Raw genomic sequence first — 23790 nt, 5'->3', positions numbered from 1 at the left:
AGTGAGTGGCTCACTGCGTGGGTGCTGGCGTCAGACGACCCGGTATCAAACCAGGGCTCTGGCCTCTTGTCCCTTCTTCAATTAGCCTCTCTATGCCTCGGTTTCCCCATCTGTAAAACCACAATAGTAGGCATACCTTCCGCAGAGGTTAGCGTGAGGATGAGATGAGATGAGAAGAACCATAAATTTGGAGCACAGAGAATGCTCGCTTCATGTAGCAATTGTCCTCCCCATTGCTGCCGCCCGGGGGTTCGGGAAGCCTGGGGATTTGGATCCAACAGGTTCTCCTGTAGCCCACACCGGAGCAGCACAGCCACGTGGAGAGGGAGTGGCTCGCCGGGGCTCAGCCACACAGCCCAGCGCGTGTCTCCCCTGCGCAGATGTCCGGGGCCCATTAGGCAGAGCTCATTTCTTTCTCGGCCAAACATCACGCAGCCTCCCGCTGCGCTCTTCCCCCTGTCCACCTGGGCCTGTTTCTAGGACATCTGCTATGTCAGGAGCTGATGGCCGGGGAGCTTGTGAAAGGATCACCTGTTCCCATGGCTCCCCCCCGCCCCCTTCCCTCCCACCCCACCTCTGCCGGCCCCAGCCTCCCGTGGCTCAGACAGCTGGCCACGTTCCTCCCTTCGCTCGGGGAGCTGCGGGCACAGTGTAAGGAGGCACGTTTCCTCCCAACTTGTTACGGAGGGACAGCTAGCGTTGATGCTTTGTCAAGCCTCCTGCTTTCCTACAAGATTGCTTTTCCTCTGTGCCCCTCCTTCAACCCTCCCCACCGGCCCCTATTCTCTCCCTATTGAAATGGGGGTTCATGCACTGTGACTCAAAAGAGGGCAGGTCCCAAACTCCCAGGAGATGGCAAACCACTCCTGTAGCTCCGGCCTGACATCTCTGCACGTGTGTGAGACATTCACATGCCGGGGCTTGCTGTGTGAGCAGTCCTCGTGTGTCATCTGTGGCCTGTGTAAGCACCTACATATCCCTATCTAGGGCAGCGTGGAGAAATGGCCTGAAGTGGCAGCCAGGGGCTGGGGGGAATGCTGCTCAGAGGCAAGAGGACGGGGCAATGTGTAGCCCTGCGTCCGGATCTGCTGGACAGAACTGGGTTTCAATCCTGGCACCTCTGTTCACTGGGTGGGTCACTGTGGGTAGATTACTTACCCACGCTGTTGGTTTCTCCATCTGGAAGGCACTGAGCTCAGTGTTGGCTCATGGGGGCCCTGCAAATGGCATGTCCCTTCCTCCAAGACAAGGTCTAGAACAGGGCCAGGTGTTAGCCAGCTGCAAGCAGCTGAAATCTGTTCTTACTACCAAACACAGCATCTCCCTAGCACCTGCCTCTCTGGAATACCTAGGAGAGAGGGAAAGGCGGCGAGGTGTGCCAGGAGCTCTCCTCACTGAAGACCTTCAGAGAGACGGGACAAAGTGGCACAGCTCCGTGTGTGTCTGGTGCCCTGTTTCCAACTCGAGCTGGGCTCTGGAAGGACGGATGCGTGTCAGACTTTCCCTGGCTTTGTGCCGGTTTGCCTGCATTGGGGGACTCCACCAGCCCCAGTGGGGGCCATGTGAGGGAAGTGCATGATAATAAATTTCATTGCGTAAGGCAGACTGTCTGCGACCCAATTCCAGAAAGTCATCAGCTTGGAGTTCAGCCAGGAGTGTCTGCGACCCCAAGGAGCCTGGAGAGGCCGAGCTGACGATGGCTCTCCAATGACATCCACCGTGTCCAGTGGGATGCACTCCTTCCTTCCTCAGCCAATATCTCATGACTGAGCTGACAATGGCTCTCCAATGACACCCACCGTGTCCAGCGGGACGCGCTCCTTCCTTCCTCAGCCAATATCTCATGACTATCTATGCTATGCCCGACACTGAGCTGGGTACAGATTCCAGGTTCCAGGCCACCCTGAGGCCATTTCAGACCCGCCCAGGTGAGCACCTACATCTCAAAGGCAGCTTTCCAGCCGAGGAGAGCACACCAAGTGTCTCTAGGACCAGGGATGGACTGGTGTGCTGAGCTCCCCTAAGAAATGAAGGGGGGTGGGCTGGGACTTAAACTGCTGCTTGCAGAGGTTTCCATCTCTGAGGGTCTTTCAGTCCCCCGTCCGCCACCCCCCCTCCCCCCCATGTGGTTTGAGAGTAAAACAATGTTTCAGGTAGGCCATTTGCTTCCCAGAGAGCAGGGGGCCTTCTCCTTGCCCAGAGCATCGCCTATCAGTGTTGGTGGCTGCCCCGGCCGGTGAATATGGTAGAGGGAGTGAGTCGGTCAGAAGCCCCCTCTCCTCCCCAACCGGGGGTGGCATCTGTTAGATTCCCCCGGTGCTTGTTTCCTGCCTGGAGTGAGACACAAGCCGGCAGGCGATACCTGCCTCACGTCCCAGGTCTGGAATCCCAAAGTCCTCACTCCTCAGTCCAGGAAAGAACAGGGAATTGGACATGTAAATTTCACCTTGCAGTCATTTGCAAATCCCAGGCCTCACTTTTTTGCCCCCTCTAATCTGTCATTCTACGTGGCTTCCCAGGGCCTTGGAAGATTATGAAATGAGAACAATCTAGGTTTTTATAAACTTTGTTTCCAAGACTCAGTGAGTAGAAGTGAGATGCTCTCAGAAAAATGACATTCGTGACAAAAGTGAAAAAGGAGATGGGGAGGGAGGGTGAAAAGGAGGAAGACAGAAACCCAGGGCGCTTAGGTGACCCTCCTCTTTTGGAATTGGCAGTATTAGGGTGAGGGGGGGCCTCATTTATTGCCACTGATTTCGTTGATACTCTAGGGAATGAATCAATATGCGAGCACACGCATGTGAAAGCTGAGGCAGCGCGCTGCAGGGGGACCCCAGACGCCGGGAGAATTCACGATTCAAGGCAGGCAGACAGTCTGGTTGGGCTGTGGGGTAAAGCAGACCATCACAGCCAGACAGGCGAGCCCACCTGCATGGGGGAGACCACAAAACACCAAGCACGGGGCCTGTGAAGGGCCACGGCCCGCATGCAGCGGAGAAAGCATTAACCCCAGAGGCTCCATCTACCAGAAGAGGATGAACAAAGGTTTCCAGGGCCCACACATCCCAAAGGCTTTGGGAACTGGAGCTCTGCCTCCCTTGAAAGCTGCCCCTGGGCTCTTTCCAAGGTGGGAGCCAGGATCCTCTATGAGCAAAGAGGGCTTGGGAAGCACAGCTGGGAAAGGAGGCGTGGCAAAGCAGCTGAATTGAGTTTTCCTGAAAAGATAATAAAAGCCCAGATGTTAACCAAGGGATTTTAGCAGAGGAAGGAGCTCTCGGCAGCCACGTGTGGGAATTGCATACGCAAGAGACAAAAGAAGCAGACAGGTCCAGAGCCAGTGATGACACACAGCTGAAGGCAAAGACAGAAAGTGGGAAACATGAATGGCTGCAGAGGGATGGGGTGAGCAAAGAAGAGGGGTCGGGGTCGGGGGGATACAGGAAAGAAAACTACAGAAAACAGAGGATGAGGTGTAACGTCCTTCCCAAGCTTATGCTTCGTTCTTCTCATAGTGAGCAAACTCTGAGTTCTAGAAAACACCATACAGCAGACTGGCATGGTGTATGTTAGCAACACAGGCTCTGGAATTGGACTGAGATCAAAACCCAGCTTGACCACCCACTAGCTGTGTGATCACAGGCAAGTTACTTAACCAGCCTCTGCCAGAGTTCACTCAAATGTAAAATGAAGACAAGATAGAACCCGGCTTATGGGGTGATTGTGAGAACCGAAAGATAATTCAGCGGAAGCAGCACACAGAACAGAGCCTGGCACACAGTTAGAGTTCATAGCTATTAAGATTTGTGTTGAAACAGAAGCCAGCCTGCCAGCCAACATTTACAGAATACACACCAAACTGGGCACGGTGCTAGGGGCTGAAGATAAAAAGAGGACCAAGGTTTGGGCTTCCCTGGTGGCGCAGCGGTTGAGGGTCCGCCTGCTGATGCAGGGGACGCGGGTTCGTGTCCCGGTCCGGGAAGATCCCACGTGCCGCGGAGCGGCTAGGCCCGTGAGCCATGGCCGCTGAGCCTGCGCGTCCGGAGCCTGTGCTCCCCAACGGGAGAGGCCACAACAGTGAGAGGCCCGCGTACCGCAAAAAAAAAAAAAAAAAAAAGAGGACCAAGGCAATGGTTCCCTGCCCTGCAGGAGCTCACAGAGCAAACAGATTGGGAATCAATTCTGAGTTCAGGGTAACATAGGCAGGAACAAGTTCCAGGGATGAGAGAGCACTTGCACCAGGCCTCAAAAATATGTAGAAAACAAACTCAGGATTCAATGTGAGTCCTATGGTTCTAGGACTCAGACTAGTGGTTGCCTCTGATGGGGGTGGTGGGGGAGGCTGGCTGGAAGGAGCATGAAGTTTTCTAGGGTGACAGAAGTATTCCGTAGCTTGATTGGCTCTTGATTAAAATGCCACCCAGCAAGCTGGCACGGTGTATGCCATGGTTACGTGGATGTCTACATTTGTCAAAACTCATCGAGCTGTATACTTAAGATCTGTGCATTCATTATATGCAAACTATATCTCAATATATATAGTTTATTGAAAATATCTTTTAAAATGAGTAGCACTGGGATTGGAGGGTCCTTCAGGCCTAGAGAACCTCGTGCTCAGGGCTTGTTGGTACAGGCAGCACGGTGCCTGGGGTAACCTGCAGCTGCTGAGGCTGGCTGGGTGTTAGGGTGTGAGGCGAAGGATGCGAGATCAGTTGATTAGAGCCTTAGGTGCCATGTAGAGGAGACTAGACGTGATCCTACTAGCCATAGGTGCTGCTGAAGAGTTTCAGCCTCTCCCAAGTGGCTGGGACTGCCCTCCTTGCAGGCTAGGGGTCCATTGGTCCAGTTGGGTAGAGAGAAGCAGGCCTCCCATCCCCTCAAAACTCTGCTCAGAGGGAAGGAGGAGAGGGAAGAGGAGAAATCAGAGCTGAGTAGTACAGCCATCAAAGTGAGCTACACCCAATGCCCTAAAGGATGATCAGGGGAAAGCAGTCATTTCTTGCACCCAGGCTGAACTCTGTCAACTTCCCCTGCCCAGGAAGGGAGAATACCCACAGTTCTTGTCATGATGCAGCAGGGAACTGACCCCCAGAGACTATTTCACGTCTGCTGGAGGTGATCTCTCCCTTCTCATGCAGACGTCTTAGGATATGTGCTGCCCCTGCTGTTTTTGTGCTTCTAAACCTAAAAGTGGCATCCAAGTGTGCACACTGCCAGCTTAAGCTCCTCTGCCTGTATGTAAGGAATTCCTAGATCTTTGTGCATCTTTGCTGTACCCCCAAACTACAACACGCATTTCCTAGTTGTTTGTCCCACCGAGGCATGCTTCCTCCCACGTGCCCTGCATATTCTGACCTTCCATGGTGCTCAAACCTCTCTCACTCCTGTTTTTTTTTTTAAACACTGCCAACGCTCTCTGATCTCTCCCTTTCCTGGACACTTGTTGCAACACCAGGCAATCGTTTCCTATCACCTCTCCCTCTCCCCTCTGGTAGTTCTGTTTCCTCAGCTGGAAGGAAATATAAGGCCATTACAGTCAGAGAGGAGCCTTAAAAACTGTTGTTTCCCCATCAACTTGGGAACATAGTACATTCTTTTTTTCTTTTTTAATTCTCTTTTTTGGGGTCATGTTTCTTTTATTTATTTATTTATTTATGTTTGCGTTGCTGCACGTGGGCTTTCTCTAGTTGCGACGAGAGGGGGGCTACTCTTGGTTGTGGTGCGTGGGCTTCTTAGTGCGGTAGTTTCTCTTGTTGCGGAGCACGGGCTCTAGGCGTGCAGGCTTCAGTAGTTGTGGCACGCGGGCTTCAGTAGTTGTGGCCCGCGGGCTCCAGAGCGCAGGCTCAGTAGCTGTGGCGTATGGGCTTACTTGCTCCGTGGCATGTGGGATCTTCCCGGGCCAGAGATCGAACCTGTGTCCCCTGCATTGGCAGGTGGATTCTTAACCACTGCACCACCAGGGAAGCCCCATAGTAAATTCTTAATAAATATTCATTAGTAGATTGATGACTGACTTTGGAAGGTCCAGACCGCTGTGGGGATCGTCTGTGCCAAAGTCGAGTAAGTATTTTCATTTCCTCTAACTGTTTTCAGCAGACAAAGGTCCTGTCTAGACCTCAGTCTCTGTGGAAAGAGTGGTCCTGGGGGGTCAGAGGGGCGGAAGGAGATGGTAGGCAATGCGGCTGGGATATTGTGGGATGTTGAATCCTGACCCCAGATGACCCAGGCTGCAGAGCTGTGTCCCCATACTCTCCACTAAAGAGAGCACAGCTGCACTGGGAGCGCTGGGCAAAAATGAGGTCAGGTTCTGTCAAAGCCAGTACGATTCACAGGCGAGCTCAGCTTTCTGGATTGACAGCAACTGTTGAGTCATTACTGCAATTGTAGACATGAACCGCTTTACCTGCTGGGAAGAGAATTTAGGATAAACCGTGAACTTCAAAAAGTTTCTGCCTGGAAACTGAAGAGGTAACCATGGCAACCGGGAGGCAGGCTGAACTTGGAGAGGGCTCTTCGTCTTGAGCAGGGAGCTTTGTGCTCTTGGCTTTGCCCATCTGTGCACCATGCATCAATTCCTTTGTCTCTTTCGCTTTCTTTGTCGAATGAAAAAGTACTAGCTCGGGAATCTGGAGATTCGGCCCAGGGTTCAGCTGTTTTCAGCTCCATTGCATTTAACTAAGGGCCTTTAGCACTGCCGTTTTGTTGTCTGCAGAATGGAAATTTAAAAGCTCCTCTGGTCTATTCACAGGGAATGCAGAAAGGACAGGAAGGTTTGAGGAGGTTTTCTGCCTAATCACTATTATTGTTGTCATGTGGCCACGTCCAGGCTGATTCCAACGTGGTACTACCGAGGGTAAGACCGGGGGTTCGATCCGTCCATAAACTTGCTCTTATTGCTTGGAGAAAAGCTGTCTCAGACACCACCCACGTCCCCATTCGGCAGCTGCATAATAAAAGCATATGCACTGGGGCAGAAGCAGCAGCAGGTGACAAAACAGCCCTCATCCCAGCTGACGAACTCCTCCAGCAGAAGGGCCTGCTAATGCTGCCGGCTGGGCTGCGTCATCGTGTGGACCAAGGGCTGTGCGGAGAAGCAAACGTTCAAAAAGGCATCCTTCCGTTGCCCCCCTCCCAACTCTTGCCCATCGCCCTGCCCCACACCAATCCAGCCCTGGACTTGTGAGAAAAGTAGAACAAGAGCCCAGGCGGGCCAGACGGGGTGCAGGTGGGAAGCGGCATCTAAGATGGTGCTACCAATGCATGAGCTGCTGCCTCGCCTGTCCCTGTGTTCCACTAACCACCGGGAGGCTGGGGAGGGTTCAGCTCTGGCTTCAGAGAGCATTAGGTTTTGACTAACTGGATCATCTTCCGCAGGCCCTGGCTTAACAAGGGAATCTGCTCTGACAAAAGACCCCCCATATTGTTCTGATTGGGGCCTCTTTTCCTATAGCGGTGCCTCAGTGGCTCTCTCACAGGCCTTCCTCCCCTCTTCCCCTCTGTGGTTTTCCCCTTTCCTTCCCTGACCAGCTTTTCTGGGACTTCTCACTGAGCTCTGTCAGGTGGAACCTCTTCACCTCTGGTTTCCGACCCTTACTTCCAGCCGCCGCTGAGGAATAGCAACTCTTAAACGCCCCTCATGAAATAAACACCTAAACTCCGAGAGTCACAAAAAGACTTGCTACTTTTTCTTGTTGTCTAGCAACCCCTGTAACCCTACTAAGTAAACCTGAGAGCCAAGGTTGACTGAGCGCTGACTACGAGCTGAGCTCTGTCCCAAGCACCTTCCAGGTGTGGCTACAGGTGCTGTGGTGTGTCTCCCAGATCTGCGTTTGGGACCAGGCCCTTATTCCCCAGGGTGCTGGCTGCTGTAGGCTCACAGCCGTCTCTCCCTTAACAGAGGGAATTGCCTCGTTTAAAATTAGGCCGTCCAATGAACTGTTGATGAGGGATACAAAGGCCCGGCCCCTTGCTTCACTGCGGGTCTGCTCAGAAGAGTCATCCCACTCCAGAGCACCCCCTGGGACCAGCTTCCGGCATTCGTTTCCTCCCTCTGCCCAAGCCTGCTTCCCTCACACCCTCTTAGTTCCCAGAACTCTCCCCAGCAAGTCTCTGCCTCCGAGCAACTAAGTTTCCCGTCTCCTGGGGAATTCAAACTAAGAATTAAATTTCTTTAGTCCTCACAACAACTTTATGAAATAAGCGCATCATGTTTTCTGTTTTAGAGACAAGGAAACGGAGGCGTGGAAAGGTTGAGAAACTCGCCTAAAGTCTCCCATCAGTAAATGGTGGAGCCCAGATTTGAAACTGAGAAATCTATCCCTAGATGGTACACTCTTAACTTCAAGTGCAGCCTCTTAACAGCAATCCCAAAGGGAAGTGAGGGGCAATGGGGAGGCTGTGATGCCTTTATGGGAAAGTGAGGAGAGAGGCAGAGCATTTATTACCTTTATCTCAGAGATGAGGACGCCGAACTAGCTGGCAACTGCTTAAAGGCAGGATCATTCACTAGTTCCGGAGGTGGTGGGATTCTAATCTGCAGAGGGGCAGTGAAAAAGCATGGTAAATTCATATTTGACTTCTGGCAAAACACTTACTGTGTGACTTTGAGCAAGTTATTTAACCCGAGTCTTAGTAAAAAAAGTACACAGTAGGGCTTCCCTGGTGGCGCAGTGGTTGAGAGTCCACCTGCCGATGCAGGGGACACGGGTTCGTTCCCCGGTCCGGGAAGATCCCACATGCCGCGGAGCGGCTGGGCCCGTGAGCCATAGCCGCTGAGCCTGCGCGTCCGGAGCCTGTGCTCCGCAACGGGAGAGGCCACAACAGTGAGAGGCCCACGTACTGCAAAAAAAAAAAAAAAAAAGTACATAGTAGATGCTCAATAAAGCCAGCCACCAACCCCAACCCTTGTCTGCTATTTCTAACTCTGATCTTGGGCAAGTCTCTCTAACGTTCTGACTCAGTTTCTTCATCTATAAAATGGAGGTGAGGATGACAAAGGGCTTACTTAGTTGACCCGTGGCCATTTGGGTAGGAGCACAGTAAATGGAAGTTATCAGTATAACCATGATGCTCTCTTGCCTGGCTTGCTTCCTGTGCTCCGGTCCTGCAGGACCCAACAGACTCAGGCTCAGGCTGTGCTCGACACCGTGCGTGCCTCCCCGAGGAGGCACCTCAACACCAATCCTCCTGGCACCGCTGAGTTGGTTTCCTGCTTTTACTAGCGGCAGAAGGTGGTTTTTTTTTTTTTCCCCTCTACTAAACTGGGTGTGCGCTTCTCTTCTCCGTGTGAGTTCTCTGCCGCTTCTCCCTCCCCACGCTGGTGTCCGCCAAGAGGAGGGGATTAGCCCCGTGAGCACCCCCGCGGTGTGAAGGTTGCACGAGGGTAGCGGCGCATCCCGGGCAGCGAGCCCCACCCCGTCGAGCTGCAGGCCCCTCCTGCGCCTTCGCCCGCGCTCAGTACCGCTCTCCAATTGGTCGGCGGCGCGCACCCCGCCCCGCCCCCTCCAAGGCAATAAAAGCCGCTGGCTCGGCGCAAGCAGTTGAATAAACCCAATCTGCGCAGAGAGGCGCTGCCCGCTGCTGCTCTGCCTCCTCGCGCCCTGCGTTGCCCGCTGGAGCCCGTCACCATCCTCCACACGACGTGCTGCCCTGCACCCGCAGCCATGTGCCGGACCCTGGCCGCCTTCCCCACCAACTGCCTGGAGAGGTAAGAGCAGCTTGTCCAGCTGCCTGGAGGAAGAAGAACAAGTCCCACCAACCTTAGGGAGTGCAGTGGCAGCAGGCTTGCAGACCTGGGTGGGCTGGAGAATGGGACGCAAGTGACGAGAGGCGGAGGTCAACTTGGTTCCACGTTCTCAGATGCCTCCTTAGAGTCTTAGAGAAGGATGGGCGACGAGAACGGAGAAGGCAAAGCAAAGGGAAGCAGAGGGACCACTGCTTACTGCCATTCCCCACCCTCTGACAAGTGGCGCTTCTGCTCAGGTGACCCAGCTTCAGGAGAACCACGGTGGCATCACCAGGCAGAACCGAGTCTTCCCCGGTTTCTTAAGCACTTGGTTTTCATTCTAAGTCATAGGTCTAGGGGCCCTCTGGCCCTGGAAAGGCAGGCAGGTGTTTTTCAGCAGCTGCCCCTGTGAGGGATGTGCCCGCTTCCCAGGGAGCTACTCACCCACTCCAATCCTTGCTGGAGCTGGGAAGGAAAAAGTAAAGAGGAAGGCAGAAATCAGCTTCCACACAGCTCCAGAGATACTTGTGACAAGTCTAAGAGACTGCTGAACTGCCTTCTGCTAATCAACAGGCACAGAGATGGATCAGTGGGACTTAAGTGGGCAAAAGCCCACGTGTGCTGTACTGTAGACCCAGAAAGTATAAGACCTACCGAGGCACAGCCTAAATACTGCTTTCATTGTTTCTGGGTTCATGATACCGCTGAGAGAGGCAACGTTTAGGCCCTGGGAACAGTTAACGGGTTCCCAGGAGCCCCAAGGCTGGAATTTGGGTGACACTAACCTGAGCTCTTCTGGGACCTCGTAAATCTCTCTGCCCTGGCTGAGCGAGTGGAGAATCCTCACAAGCTCGTGCTTTGTCTTCCAGAGCCAAAGAGTTCAAGACACGGCTGGGGGTCTTTCTTCACAAGTCAGAACTGGGCTCCGGTACTGGGAGTGTTGGCAAGTTCGAGTGGGACAGTAAACACAGCAAAGAGGGGTAAGTCCTGCTGAAAGCCTAGGGCCCCTGGAGGGAGGGAGCCAGATTCAGGAAAGGAGTCCTGAGAAGGAAAATACCGGGAGAAATTAGGACATGCCAGCGTGGATGTTGGTGACCTTTTCCTAGAGATTGTAATGGAGCTGGTCATAGCCGGTCTGCTATGGATGCCTGGCTCATGGGTGACTGCGTGGATGGCTCCAGGCTTCTAATGCCACCAACAAATGAAGATACCCAGGGCCTGAATGTCTAGTTACCAGACTCTCGCACCTGGAGATGTCATTGCACATGCAACCAGGGCAAGGGCAGGGTCCAAGGCCACTGGAGGGTTTTAAATTAGTGACTACTTCCACTGACATGCACTTTACCTGGAAGCCCTTTTATACTGACCATCAACTGTGCCAGGTGCTGCGTTAGGCTCTGGGGTTATGGGTAGACATAATCTCTATTCATAAGACCCTTATTTCCTTAAGAAAGTATACAAAACAAGCTCTGAGAGTCAGGGGGATAGAAAGAACTTTGGACAGTGAAGAAGACAGTCTTAGATACTTAATGAGGGCCAGAAGTTCCCTGCTTTGGTTTCTGGTTACTGAGCTGTCCTCTAGAAAACACAACTATTTCCCTGAACCCCAACTAAGAGTTTGAGGCATCAGCTCCAATAATTATCCAATTATACAATTGTGTGAATTATACAACTTCCATCAGCGTTCTGGCTAGGATTTGTGCTGTGCAGTAGTTTGTTGATTTTTTTTTTTTTTAATTAAAATCCTGCCTTTTTTTTTTTTTTAGCAGAAACTTCTCAGAAGACGTGTTGGGGTGGAGAGAGTCATTTGACTTGCTGCTGAGCAGTAAAAGTGAGTGGGGCCCTGTTGTGTCTGTCTGTGGATGGCACATGTGTGCCCATGTGCCGTGGAGGCAGCCTGAGGATGCTAAAAGTGTGGGCAAAATAGTAGTAGTAGTAATAATAATAATGATCCCCTAGTGTGCCAGCCTCTATTCAGAATACAAAGGCAGGTCCTTGTTGGAGAAAATTACATCCTAAAAATAGACCATTAACTACAATTGCTGTCTTTTCTTCTTCTATTCCCGGCTGGCTGTCCCCGCTGTCTGACCTGTCTCTTCCTCTCTCCCTGCAACCCCAGATGGAGTGGCCGCCTTCCACGCCTTCCTGAAGACAGAGTTCAGCGAGGAGAACCTGGAGTTCTGGCTGGCCTGTGAGGAGTTCAGGAAGCTCCGGTCAGCTACCAAGCTGGCCTCCCGGGCTCACAGGATCTTTGAGGAATTCATCTGCAGTGAAGCCCCCAAAGAGGTCAGAGCCGTGACATATGCCAGGGATCCTGCAGACCCTGCCTGCTCCTTCCCCACTGAGAATCGGGGATGGTGGGGGGCCAGCAAGGAAAGGGCCGAGTTTAGAAATACAGTGGCCTCATTTGTCACAGGAGGCTGGAGACTAGAAAGCCAGGCTCCGGGCCACCCCTGCCTCCTTTTACCCTCATACTCACCAGTGGGACCGGAGGGGTTGGCAGGGGTTTTTTGGCTTCTGTCCATATGCACTTCTGTAAACGAAGCCCTTTTTAGAGCTCAAAACACTTACACAACTGGGGAGACAGGTCATCATAGGGTAACCTGGCTCAGTCCCCTTGTTGACCTGCCTCAGGTCTGTGGTCTGCGGACCTTTTAACCTTCCCCCAGGCCTCCACTGTGTTTGATAGAGAATATGGCGCCACCTTGTGGAGAGAGAGTAGTAATGCCTTGCTTTTGTATCTGTACAATATATTTTCTGAGCACTTTTATTTATTCCATAAAGATTTGTTGAGCATCAGTTACATGCAAGGCAGTATTATAGACATTGAGGATATGGCAGTGAACAAAAAGTCTCTACCCCAGTGGGAGAAGGTGACAATAACCAATTAAGTAAATATTGTCAGGGAATGATCTCTGCTCTGATAAAAACAAAGCAGGATATGGAAGGGAATACCAGAGTACGGGGTGGGAGGATGTGAGGTCTTTCCGATTTATAAAGGGAAGTGAGGGGTGGGCTGTTTGATAAGGTGACATGCGAACAGAGACCTGAAAAGGAGGAAGGAACATTCTAACACAGGAAACGGAAAGTGCAAAGACCAGAGAGTGCCTGTTGTGACCACAGACCAGCAAGTGGGTCCATGTGGAATGGAGCATGAGGGAGAGAGAGTGGGAGATGATGTCACACAGGTGGCAGATGGCCAGGTGCCGGCCCAGGTGGCCGTGTGGGCTCATTGCACACTTGGGTTTTTCCTCTGAGTGACGGGAGACAACAGAGCTGCTAGCAAACTGACTTGGGTTTTAAAAGGCTCGCTCTGCTGGGTGGAGAATAGAGCCCGGGGTTAAGGGGAGAAGAGAGAGACACCAGGTAGCAGGCGCTGGCACTAGTCTAGGACAGAGGTGATGGTGACTTGAACCCGGGTTGTTACAGTGGAATGGGTGAAAAGAGGTTGAATTTGTACCCATTCTCAACATATCCTGGGTCGTTCTGAGAGACTGGAGGACAGACACTGGATCAAAGGTGGGGACAGGCCCAGAGTTGAAAAGCCCGTTGATGGTCAACTCTGGAGACCCCCGGTTCCGTGTTCGGAATCCAGTGCGCCTTCACTGCCCCACGTGCCAGTCCTCCCGTGCCTGCTGGCCTCCTGCCTCTGCCACCCCGTGCCCTGACGCCCACGCACTCACGTGCTTGCCCTCCATCCCACAGGTGAACATAGACCACGAGACCAGGGAGCTGACCAGGACGAACCTGCAGACGCCCACGGCCATGTGCTTCGACGTGGCTCAGGGGAAGACGCGCACCCTGATGGAGAAGGACTCGTACCCGCGCTTCCTGAAGTCCCCAGCTTATCGGGACCTAGCTGCCGAAGCCGCGGCCGCCTCCGCCTCTGCCGCCTCCGCCTCTGCCTCCCCATCCGAGCCCTCGCATACCTGAGCCTCCAGGCTGGGAGGGGGCCGGCCAGGCAGAGAGGTTGGGTCGCCCGTAGCCGAGGCGCCGCCCCCGTGTGGGGGGGCGGGTTCTGCACAGCCAGAGAGGACAGCGAAGGGAAACGCCCACCCGGTGACACCCTCTCCTCTAGACCCTGCGGGACTGAATTCCGTGCGTGAGAGGGTTCCCCCACTTCTAGGACCTGCGCCCAAGGGCTGAAGAGGAGGGTTGTATGTGGCTCTCTGGGGGAAAAGAAGGATGGTGCAAGAGTCAGCATCGGCTCTGGCCCTTCTCAGCGGGGCAAGGGATATTCCAGGGTGCTTTGGGAAACTTGTGGATAAAAGGAAACTTGAAGATGAGTGAGGGAAAGACAAGCAGGTTAGCCGTTCTGCCTGTCCGTCGGTGGACACATCCTGGTTTCCTGGTTCCCAGACTGCCCTGGGCACACAGGGAACCGTGGATGTGGAGCCTTCCCATCCCGTCCTCTTCACCTGCCTCTGGGCTGCGCGGCGGGTTCCTTAGCTTGCATTTCTCAACACTCCTGTGTCCAGCCTGGCAGTCTTGTCAAGGCCAGAGAACCAATGTGATGCTTGCCCCAGATGAGATTTTTACCTCAAACACTGGCCTTCAAGCCCCTTTCCAGATCAATAGAGAGCCCTGAAAAGAGGCCATCTTGCTTATGTGAAATGAACCTTGGTGCTCCTGGTGGCCTCTTGCGGGTGCCCCGACCCTGTGTGTGCATCAGGGTCCACCTGTGAGCAGGGCCCGCTGAGGACCTCTTGCTGGGATGTGCCCTGTCTTAGCTCCGTGCTGCTGTTGAATGTGGGGCCCATCAGGAGAAGGGCATGGGGCCTCTTGGTGAGCGGCTAGTCCAGCTCTTTTGCCGGGCAGGGTGGAAGGGGGGAGAAAAGGATCCTGAGAAACAAATCTCTTGGCAGTTCCAGAGAATCCTCTTTAAATCAAGCTCATCTTTTATTTTTGTGGGTATGAGAACAGCGAAAAAGAGATTCCCCAGGATGGAAGGGGAGCCTCGTGTTTCTTTCCTGTGGATGTGAGGTAACGCTCACTGGGGTGTTGGGAGAAATGAGGCAGGGACCTCAATGAACTTGGATGGACCGTAGAAGCTGGGAGTGAGGCTGGGAAGAGCAGGACTGGGGGCAATCAGAACCCGCTGGTCACCTCATGGCATCACTGAGCACACGTTCCGTGGTGGGACTTCTGCCCGGGCCCAGGCTGGGGAGGTGAATTAACCGGGCAGCTCCCCTGTGCCCCAGGAAAATCCACACTGTTCTCTCTGCGCTATGAGCTCCTCCAGGAGACAATTATTTAAGTCTAACATATTGTTGGTTTTGTGACAGTGGTCATGGCACATTATTTTCACTGCTGTTGTCGTGTTGTTGTATTGTTATTTATTGTCATTTGAGTTTGCCTCTACTGGAGAATCTCAACAGGAGCTGGCGGCCTGACTGTCTCCCTCTCCACTGGACTCTACCTCTTGAACATGCTGGGAACCTCTTAGCGCCTGTCAGGAACTCCTCCCTGTTTAAATATTTATTTATTGTTGACAGCTGGAACTGGTTTTCTGATGTGAATGATGTACTCGATCCCCATTTTCCTGCTTCAGCATGTTATTTTATTGTGAAATAAAATAAAACCCAAGTATGAGATCCTGTCTCCAAGGGCTGTGTGGTCAGGGGAAGAGGGAAAGGGAAGTACGGGCGGGAGTCTTGTGGGAGAGCTGGCGTCCGGAGATGCCACAGGATGCATGGGGAGCTTTCGAGGTACGGGCAGAGGTGACTGTTCTAACGGTGGCCACCAGGATGGGTAACTTCATTCAGCTGGTGACAGCCCAACTTGTGTCAAGCCATTGTGTCGTGTTGATTGGACCTGGCTCAGCTGTCATTTCAGAGCCCATCTCCTCTCTCCACCCGGCCCAGCACAAGCCATTCCCAGTTCTTCTTCGAACAGAGCAAGGGGTGGTTGCCCCGGCCAAGTAGCCACACATTATCAGTTGCGGGGGGACTTTTGTGCCATTTTCACCTTTGCCCATTTTCAATTTGCATTAGTATCCTTTTAAGATGTCATATAAATTCAGGGAGTTAGTATTCCTTATAATTTCATAGACGTCTCTGAGATGAGCTTTGGGAAGCCACTTGGTACATGGGACTGTTCCATTCCCGGGGCAGAGGGAATGAGAGGTTAGCGCTGGGCTGGAAAGAACTTTGGGGTAGGCTTGCAAGGATCCAATCTGCTCTCCCTCTGCCGATCACCTACTCGTTCTCCCTAAATTCTTCTCTATGTTGAATTATCTGTTTATATAAAGATAACTGAGTAAAGTGACCAGACTTCAGGTACATCGAGTAGAAAACCCCATGGAATCACATTCGAAGCCCAGATCTAAGAGGCGATTCTATGTGTGATGCCAGGAGGGATTCTGAGGTTAAGGGCCTGGAAAGGAAGATGGGAACACACACCGTGGCAGGCCCTGATCTCATTGAGTCCTTACCACAGCTCTGTGAGGTAGGTATGATAACCCTACAATACAGATGAGGAAACTGAAGCTCCTGGGGGCATGGGGGTGGGTGAGTGAGAGGGGAACATGCCCAGGGCAGCTGGCTCGAGAGAGTGGCAGAGATGAGATTGGAACCCAGTGACACCGTGTTGGGGCTGGGGGGGTGAGTCCAGTCTGTGAGGGATGGTCGAGGGATATGATGGATGAGGGAAGAAGAAAGATGGTACCCAGAGAGGTGGGGAGGTAGGAACCTTGTCCTCTTCTCATTACTTTCCTTCCATCTTTTTGCCTTTTTTACATGCATTTATTGCATCTAGTGCATTCTATGTGCCTGGCAGAAGACCAAACTAGTAGCCGTACCATCAGCTGCAGGTAGCCTCACTTTATGGTGGGTGGGGATTCTGGGTAACTTTAGACAAGGGCACAAATGTGTATTTTCTGAAGCAGTATGGGTGCCCGTAGGAAAACGTGGGTGTAATCGGCTAGTAATGGAGAAATGAATGGGGGTGACGGACATCCAGTGACTGGGGTGGGTGCTGGCAGGCTCCCCAATCCAGCAAGACCATCCTCAAGGCTTGTTCCCCTCTCCTAGCCCTTCTTCTCACATACAGGGTGGTCTTGGAGCCCATGGCGTGGCCTGAAGGTGGTAGATACTCATTAGAGATAAAGAAGAACGACTCTTGGCTGACCTATACGTCTCCCAGGTGTCAGGCTCAAACCAACACAGGACCTCTACTGTATTGGTTCTCAGAGTGTTTAAGGGATTTCCTGAAAATCACTCAGCCAGCAAGAGGTCTCCAAGATCTTCAAACTCACTGGCTCTGGTCCTCCCCCAGTGCACTTCAGGCTTTGGCTTAGCAGGCAAAGCACTTCCTGCTTCCAGGCAAAGCGGCCTGCTTATGCCTTTCCGGCCTCTGCTCCCAATCGCTCACCTGCCCCTTGAAAACAAACCTTTCACGGTTCCCAGATTCACCCTACTGTTCAAGCCTCCTTGCTTTTGCCTCCTGGACCCCCTCCCTGCTGTGTCCCCTACTCCCATCACTCCTTCATCAGCCTGGGGACGCATCTTTCAAAAGCCGGCTCAAGGGTCTTTCTGCGGCGCCTTCCCCTGAGCCTTTGGGTCTGATCCCTGAAGCCTGTGCTTCATGTGCCCCCACTGCTGTGAACCCTCATCAGAGCACTTACATCCCTCCTTTCTGTCTCCCTTTACCAGACGGCAAACTCCTGGGGTTTAGGCATGTCCCCCTCTCCAATTTTCTACACCCAGGGCCTAGCATATACATGTTTAGCAGACGGCTCTTACGCTAATGATTAATTTTAAATCCAGCAGGAGAAACGTTTAGATGACCATTTCCAACTTCCTACCAGACTCCTCTCCCTGGACGTCCCACAGGCTCATCGTATGTAGCACATTCAAAGCCAAGGTCATCATCATCCCCCTCAGATATCCACAGCCTCCTGGTCCTGTAACCCCGATAGGGAGAGACGCTGCTTCTCCTCCCGGCTCACCGAGACATCTTTATAGTTTTTTTTTTTTTAAATAAATTTATTTATTTATTTATATTTTTGGCTGTGTTGGGTCTTTGTTGCTGGACACGGGCTTTCTCTAGCTGCAGCGAGCGGGGCCTACTCTTCATTACGGTGCGTGGGCTTCTCATTGTGGTGGCTTCTCTTGTTGTGGAGCATGGGCTCTAGGCACGTGGGCTTCAGTAGTTGTGGCACGTGGGCTTCAGTAGTTGTGGCTCACGGGCTTAGTTGCTCCATGGCATGTGGGATCTTCCCGGACAAGGGCTCAAACCTGTGTCCCCTGCATTGGTAGGTGGATCCTTAACCACCGCGCCACCAGGGAAACCCTCACTGAGATTTCTTAGAGGAACCTTTCATCCTCTTCAACCTAGGCTATAAAAACGACTTCCCACCTGGTGCCCCTCCCCAGTGCTCTCCCCCTCCAGTTCATTTTCCATGCCATGTCAGTCTTTATCCATAAAGCACGGATCTGAGCATGCCATGGATGCATTTAAGCCCTTCAGTGGCTCCCCTTTGAGTATGAGAGAAAGTCCAGCTCTTACAATGACATACGAGGTTCGTGCTGACCTGACCCAAGTCCCTCTCCTGACTTCGTCCCTGCCCAGATGGCCCTCACACACATGCTGTTCTCTCTGCTTGTAATGCCCTCTTTGTTTTTCTTTTAATTAGGGGTTGGGGGCTGAGGAGGAGAATGCCCTCCTCAAAAGGCCTCCTGAAAATCTAGCAAAAACATCACTTCCTCAAGTGAAGCCTTCCTTCCCAGACATCCACTGCCCAGAGTTCATCTCTGCCACTTCCATGATTCTAGGACACCCTGTCCTAACCTTGATCGCCTCATGTGTGACATGGCACTGTCACTTGCCTCTTCACAGCTCTTTTTCTTTCACTAAACCACTCTCTTCAAGATGGGGAGCCACATTATTTGATAAGATGGGGCAGAACAGACCACGGCTGAGTGATACACAGCTCAGCTCATGGGGTTGGAATGTCGGGGCTGGAACTGGCCCCTTCGCTGTATGACCTTGGGAAGCTACTAAGCCTCTCCAAGGCTTACTTCACTCATCTGTAAACGAGTGCAGTAAGAGTGCACCCCTCAGAGGGAACACGGAATGAAAGAAAAGTGGCACAGTGCTGATATCCCACGAGTATTAACTATTATTATTATCTGATTCCAGGTACTCAGCACAGTACCTTGTACACAGTCAATAACTATTTATTGACTTTTTGAAAAGAATGGAAGAGTCACAATTCAAAGCCAGGATTCCAAGTCTACTTTCCCAAGTGTAGTACAGCTGTTTCCATACTGTATTTTATCTGATATGAAGAGCATTCCAGAATTCCAGATGAGGAAATCAAGGACTGAGCCATTAAATCCAGACAGTACTCACTCAACCCAGGCTCGTGTATTTCCGCATCAGTGCTGTTGCTTCCGTGTTGGCTGTGGAGGGCTCTGGCCTATCCCTCACCCTCTGCTGCCTCCCTGTGGCCATGTCAGGTCAGGCTATACAAACTTTTCCCTTGGAACTGCTTAACTTTGCTTGGAGTTGGCTCCTTCCTTTGGAATTGTATCCAAGAGGTATAACTTTTAGTTTTGTTTATTAATGCAGTTTAATAAAGATGTGAAATTTCAATAGAACTGAAAATTATTAGCATAATTGCTAAGGTACCCCAGGGGGTACAGGGGTTAAAATTAGATTTCTTTAGCCAACAGGGCTGAAATCACCTTTAAAAACTGAAGCTCTTGGCGTGGATGTAGAGAGAAGGGAGAACTTGTGCGCAGTTCGTGGGATTGTAAGTTGGTGCAGCCAGGATGGAAAACAGTATGGAGCTTCCTCAAAAAATTAAAAATAGAACTGCCACATGATCCAGCAATTCTACTTCTTTTTTTTTTTTTGTAGCTATATGAGATAACGGATGTTAACTAAACCTATTGTGGTAATCATTTCAGAGTGTATGTGAATCAAGCCATCATACTATATAACTTAAACTTCTAGAGTGATGTATGTCAATTATTTCTCAATAAACCTAGAGGGAATTCCCTGGCGGTCCAGCAGTTAAGACTCTGAGCTCCCAATGCTGGGGACGCAGGTTCGATCCCTGGTCAGGGAACTAGATCTCGCATGCCGCAACTAAAGGAGCCCACATGGGGCAACAAAGATCCTGCATGCTGCAACTAAGACCTGGCACAGCCAAATAAATAAATAAATATTTAAAAAAACCAGTACCTACCTCATAAAGATTAGATTATACGATTTTATATATATATATATATATATATATATATAAAAATATATATAAAGGGCTCAAAACAGTTCCTAGAGCATACTAAAGAGCTACATAAATGCTTGCTACCATCATCATTCTTCTTCTTCTTAACATTATTATTAGTTCAGGTAGCAAAAGTGGCATGTGCAGAGACATGGTGGTGGGAAACAGTGTGATGTGATGGGGAACTGGATGGTAGTAGTGGTGATGCCCATGAGGAATCAGGACAGTCAGGGACCATACCAGGACCTGAAATCATGTTACATATTGCATTTCTCCATTATTTATGATCTATTTCTGCCTACTAAGATGCAAGCTCCAGGAAGACCCCCCCGAGGCACTTGTGTGATAAATCACTGTATCCCGAGCATTTAGAATAGTCACTGGCAACACTGTCAGTGCTCAATAAATATTAATTGAGCGAATGATGGGTTAAGGATTTTGAACTTTGTCCTGCACACTATGGCGAGTCAGTGAAGCAGGTAATACTAGATGAGAGGCTGAGAAGCAAATCATCAGTTTCTTCCAGTAAGCGATAGGAAGGGCTGAGGTAGTCATCCCCTTGCAGATGAAAGTAGGAGACTTGGGATTGGAATGAGAATGGGGAGTGGCATTCAGGGGCTGGTACCATTCATGGGGATGGAGAAAAAGGAAAGGAGCAGGTTTAGGGAGAGATGAGAATCTCTGTTTGGGACATGTTCTAGATTTGTGGGTCTGAAGTTCAGCAGAGAGGCTGGGGCTAGAGAGAGAGGCTTGGGAGTCACTGGGGTGTAAGGGGCAACAGAGGTCGAGAGTCTGGATGGCGTGCCGCTGGTGACCAACATGTCACCACACCTTGCTCGCTGTTCATGACCCTCTAGGAAGTTTGTCTCCCGGCAAGACTGGATGTTCTTTGAGGACAGGAATACTTCCCATGGTAGCCTTCAGTATACAGCGTGCATCTCCATGCTAGGAAAATGGTCAGGAGCGGAACTTCTAGAGCAGAAAGGAATCTTAAAAACCATATTAACATGAGAGAATGAGGCCCAACATTGTTCAACCACTTGCCTGTGGTCACTCAGCAAAACAGCCACAGCTCTGGCTGCAGGACCAGGTCTTAAGACTGCCAGCCTTGTGCCCTTTCCAGGAGGCCACATTGCCTCAGGGTGGTGAAATTGACAGCACCCAGGTGAGTGAAGGAGCTTGGGCTTTGGGCTGATCTAGCTTCCTGCAGCCTCCGTTTCATCATCATCAGGATTGTTAGGGGTTGATCGGGTCCGAGTCTCTTGTGATGCAATGAACATAGTGCCAGGCACCCTGTCGGTGCCCAATACATGTTTATTTACCATTCATTTCCCTCAAGAAGATAGGGGGTTTGGAACAACGTGGTCAGGTTGGAGCTGTGACCTGAAAGGCTGAAGGCTGAGCAGCACGATCTTGGACATCAAATCAGCCCTCAGCAATCAGTTAAGAGCCACCGAATAAATACATGTATATGTATAACTGAATCCCTTTGCTGTACACCTGAAATTAACATATTGTTAATCCACTATACTCCAATAGAAAATAAAAGGTTAGAAAACAAAAGAGCCACTGCTTTCCTCTAGGAGGTTTAAAGGTGCTACTAGCTCAGGCCACCTCTGCTGAGTGTAGGCGTGGTCAGTGTCCCCTCCCTCCTCCTTTCACTCTCCTTTCTAGGCTCCGCCCCGCTGGCTCGCTTTTCGACGCTCCAGCCCCAGAAAGAACTGTTTCCTTGCTGGCTACAGTGTTTGAGGGTTAGGTGCTGCCAGAGAAATAACCAAGGAGGAGGCGTCTGTGTTTAGAAGGTAAGGTGGGCAGAAGGAGGAGAGCTGGGAAAGCTTGAGAAGTTGTTTTCTTTGAAGGATTCCTTGGGCTTTGGGGACTGGAGATGACAGTGGGTGTAGAACTGGAGGAGAGGAGAGAGCTCACAGAGCCAGCTGGTCAGCCCCAGGGGGCCCTTTGGGCCTGAGCCCACCTGAGATTCCCAGGGTTCTGTCACAATCCACACATTATTTATGCAAGTCATCTCAGTTTATCAGGCACATCTTGTCATGTGGAGAAAATGAAACTGAAAGCAGGACTCTTCCCTTGCAGTGTTTTTGATGGGTTATTTTCATTTTCTAGTCTGATATTTCACTTGGGGGTTCTTTTATTATTATTATTATCGTCATTTTTATTTGCATTTCCTCAAAAGGAGTCCAAGATGTGGTATTCTTAAACGATTGTATTACACTGAAGTTAGCAGTTGGAGGTGGGCTGGAATAAATAAAAGACCGGAGGAGGAAAGAAGTTCGAAGAAACCCTGAGTCTTCCAGGTTTCTTCGAGATTCTTTCCTTCTCTGGTCCTTTATTCCAGCCCACCTCACACTCACTGTCACCGGAAGTGTTTACACAAACATTGGGTCCAGAGAGTTCATTACCGGGTGATTGTGCTTCCGCTGCACATTTGATTAGACCTCTGAGGTAAGGGCTTTGACACTGTCGGAGGGGGTGAGATTGCTGAAAAATGGTTGCTCTGTGAATTTTGCAGCAGACGTAGTTATGTAAATATTCAGGTAACAGTTTGCTGCCATCTGCTGTTTGAATTGGGTCTAAATTGCTCAGAGCTGATCAAGGGCAGTTGGATTAAACTGACACCCCAGGTTCCCTATTTGTGTAGTATGTATATGCACATGGGTGGGGAGACTGGGATTTGTTAACTTTTGTTTTCATAAACGGACGTAATTAGCTCTACCATTTATTGAAGGCTTAATATTTCCCCCTCTCCCTACTTCAATGCACTTTATACGGGGGACTGTATTTATTGTTGCCCCCATTTGAGGGAACAGAAAATCGAGACTTAATAATCTAAGGTTACACGATTAGGAAGTAAGAGTCTAGAATTACACGACCAGGGGCTCAAACTTCGATCTTGCTGAGTTGGGAGTCCGAGTTCTTAACCATACTCTACACTAGTTTGAATAGGACTGCACACATGCAAAGAACCAGGAATGTGCTGAGCGTGTTCAACCAGAAACACAAACTGATGAAAAACACATATTTTCTTATTAAATGAGGGTTCTGTTTTTTTTAAAAGGCCATCTATTCCTAGTAAGAGTATGTTTATATGGCATTGGGAAAAAATGTATTAATATAGGTTGAGAATCCTAAAAACAATCATAGCCTTTGACTCGGCATTCAGTTCTTTGAAATCTATCATAAGAAATCTATTATAAGATCTATCATAAGAAAACAAGCTAAAGTAAGCTAAATTTGCTCTAACATTATTTCGAATTGTGAAAAAAATAATCATTTTGAAACTCTGTTTTAAAAGTTATTTTAAAAATTTGCTCCATAGTAGAGAACTGAAAAACCTCTCTGATGGCATATTGCATAGCCATCAAAATGTTTTAAAACACTTGTAGGGCTTCCCCGGTGGCGCAGTGGTTGAGAGTCCGCCTGCCGATGCAGGGGACACGGGTTCGTGCCCCGGTCCGGGAAGATCCCACATGCCGCGGAGCGGCTGGGCCCGTGAGCCATGGCCGCTGAGCCTGCGCGTCCGGAGCCTGTGCTCCGCAACGGGAGAGGCCACAGCAGTGAGAGGCCCGCGTACTGCAAAAAAAACCAAAAAAAATCCCACTTGTAATAACATAGGACATTATTTATAATAAGGCATTAAATGAAAGGAGGCAGGATACAAAGTTACTTACAGAGCATGAGCCCAACTATTTTTTTAAAAATCTATAGAAATATACTAAAATATTAACAATACCTGTTCCTGGGCAATGGGAGAATAAAGTAATAATTTTCTTGTTTAAAATTTATATATATTTATAATATTCTATAATAAAAATTTCTA

The 23790-nt window shown here is 50.6% G+C and overlaps 1 protein-coding gene and 1 long non-coding RNA gene across 3 annotated transcripts in view; one reads left to right on the top strand and one right to left on the bottom strand.

Moving 5' to 3' along the window:
• Positions 1 to 591: 591 nt before the first annotated feature.
• The window catches only part of LOC137219779 (uncharacterized), a 152184-nt gene continuing 128985 nt past the window's right edge, over positions 592 to 23790 (bottom strand). The window contains exons 10-11 of the long non-coding RNA XR_010941242.1: positions 8442 to 8530; positions 592 to 7078 (exon numbers count right to left, since the gene is read on the bottom strand). This is a non-coding gene — a long non-coding RNA (uncharacterized lncRNA). The remainder of the gene's footprint in view (positions 7079 to 8441; positions 8531 to 23790) is intronic.
• Positions 9551 to 15327, top strand: RGS16 (regulator of G protein signaling 16). Of its 2 annotated transcripts, none has more exons than XM_067728842.1 (5): positions 9551 to 9703; positions 10591 to 10701; positions 11491 to 11552; positions 11841 to 12007; positions 13427 to 15327. In XM_067728842.1, the coding sequence occupies exons 1-5, from the start codon at positions 9660 to 9662 to the stop codon at positions 13652 to 13654; spliced, it is 612 nt and encodes a 203-aa protein (XP_067584943.1). In that variant the 5' UTR covers positions 9551 to 9659; the 3' UTR covers positions 13655 to 15327. The 2 variants fall into 2 exon arrangements, with proteins under 2 accessions (XP_067584943.1, XP_067584942.1); XM_067728841.1 differs by having other exon boundaries at positions 11488 to 11552.

Source organism: Pseudorca crassidens, chromosome 2 (assembly GCF_039906515.1).
Source record: "Pseudorca crassidens isolate mPseCra1 chromosome 2, mPseCra1.hap1, whole genome shotgun sequence".
NCBI lineage: Eukaryota > Metazoa > Chordata > Mammalia > Artiodactyla > Delphinidae > Pseudorca > Pseudorca crassidens.
This window is presented reverse-complemented; position numbering and strand designations above follow the sequence as displayed.

Coding starts and splice junctions, on each gene's coding strand:
- RGS16 (XM_067728841.1), top strand. CDS start 9,660: ATGTGCCGGACCCTGGCCGCCTTCCCCACCAACTGCCTGGAGAG. Junction 10,702..11,487: donor AGTAAACACAGCAAAGAGGG/GTAAGTCCTGCT, acceptor TTTTTTTTTTAG/CAGAAACTTCTCAGAAGACG. Junction 12,008..13,426: donor GCAGTGAAGCCCCCAAAGAG/GTCAGAGCCGTG, acceptor TCCATCCCACAG/GTGAACATAGACCACGAGAC.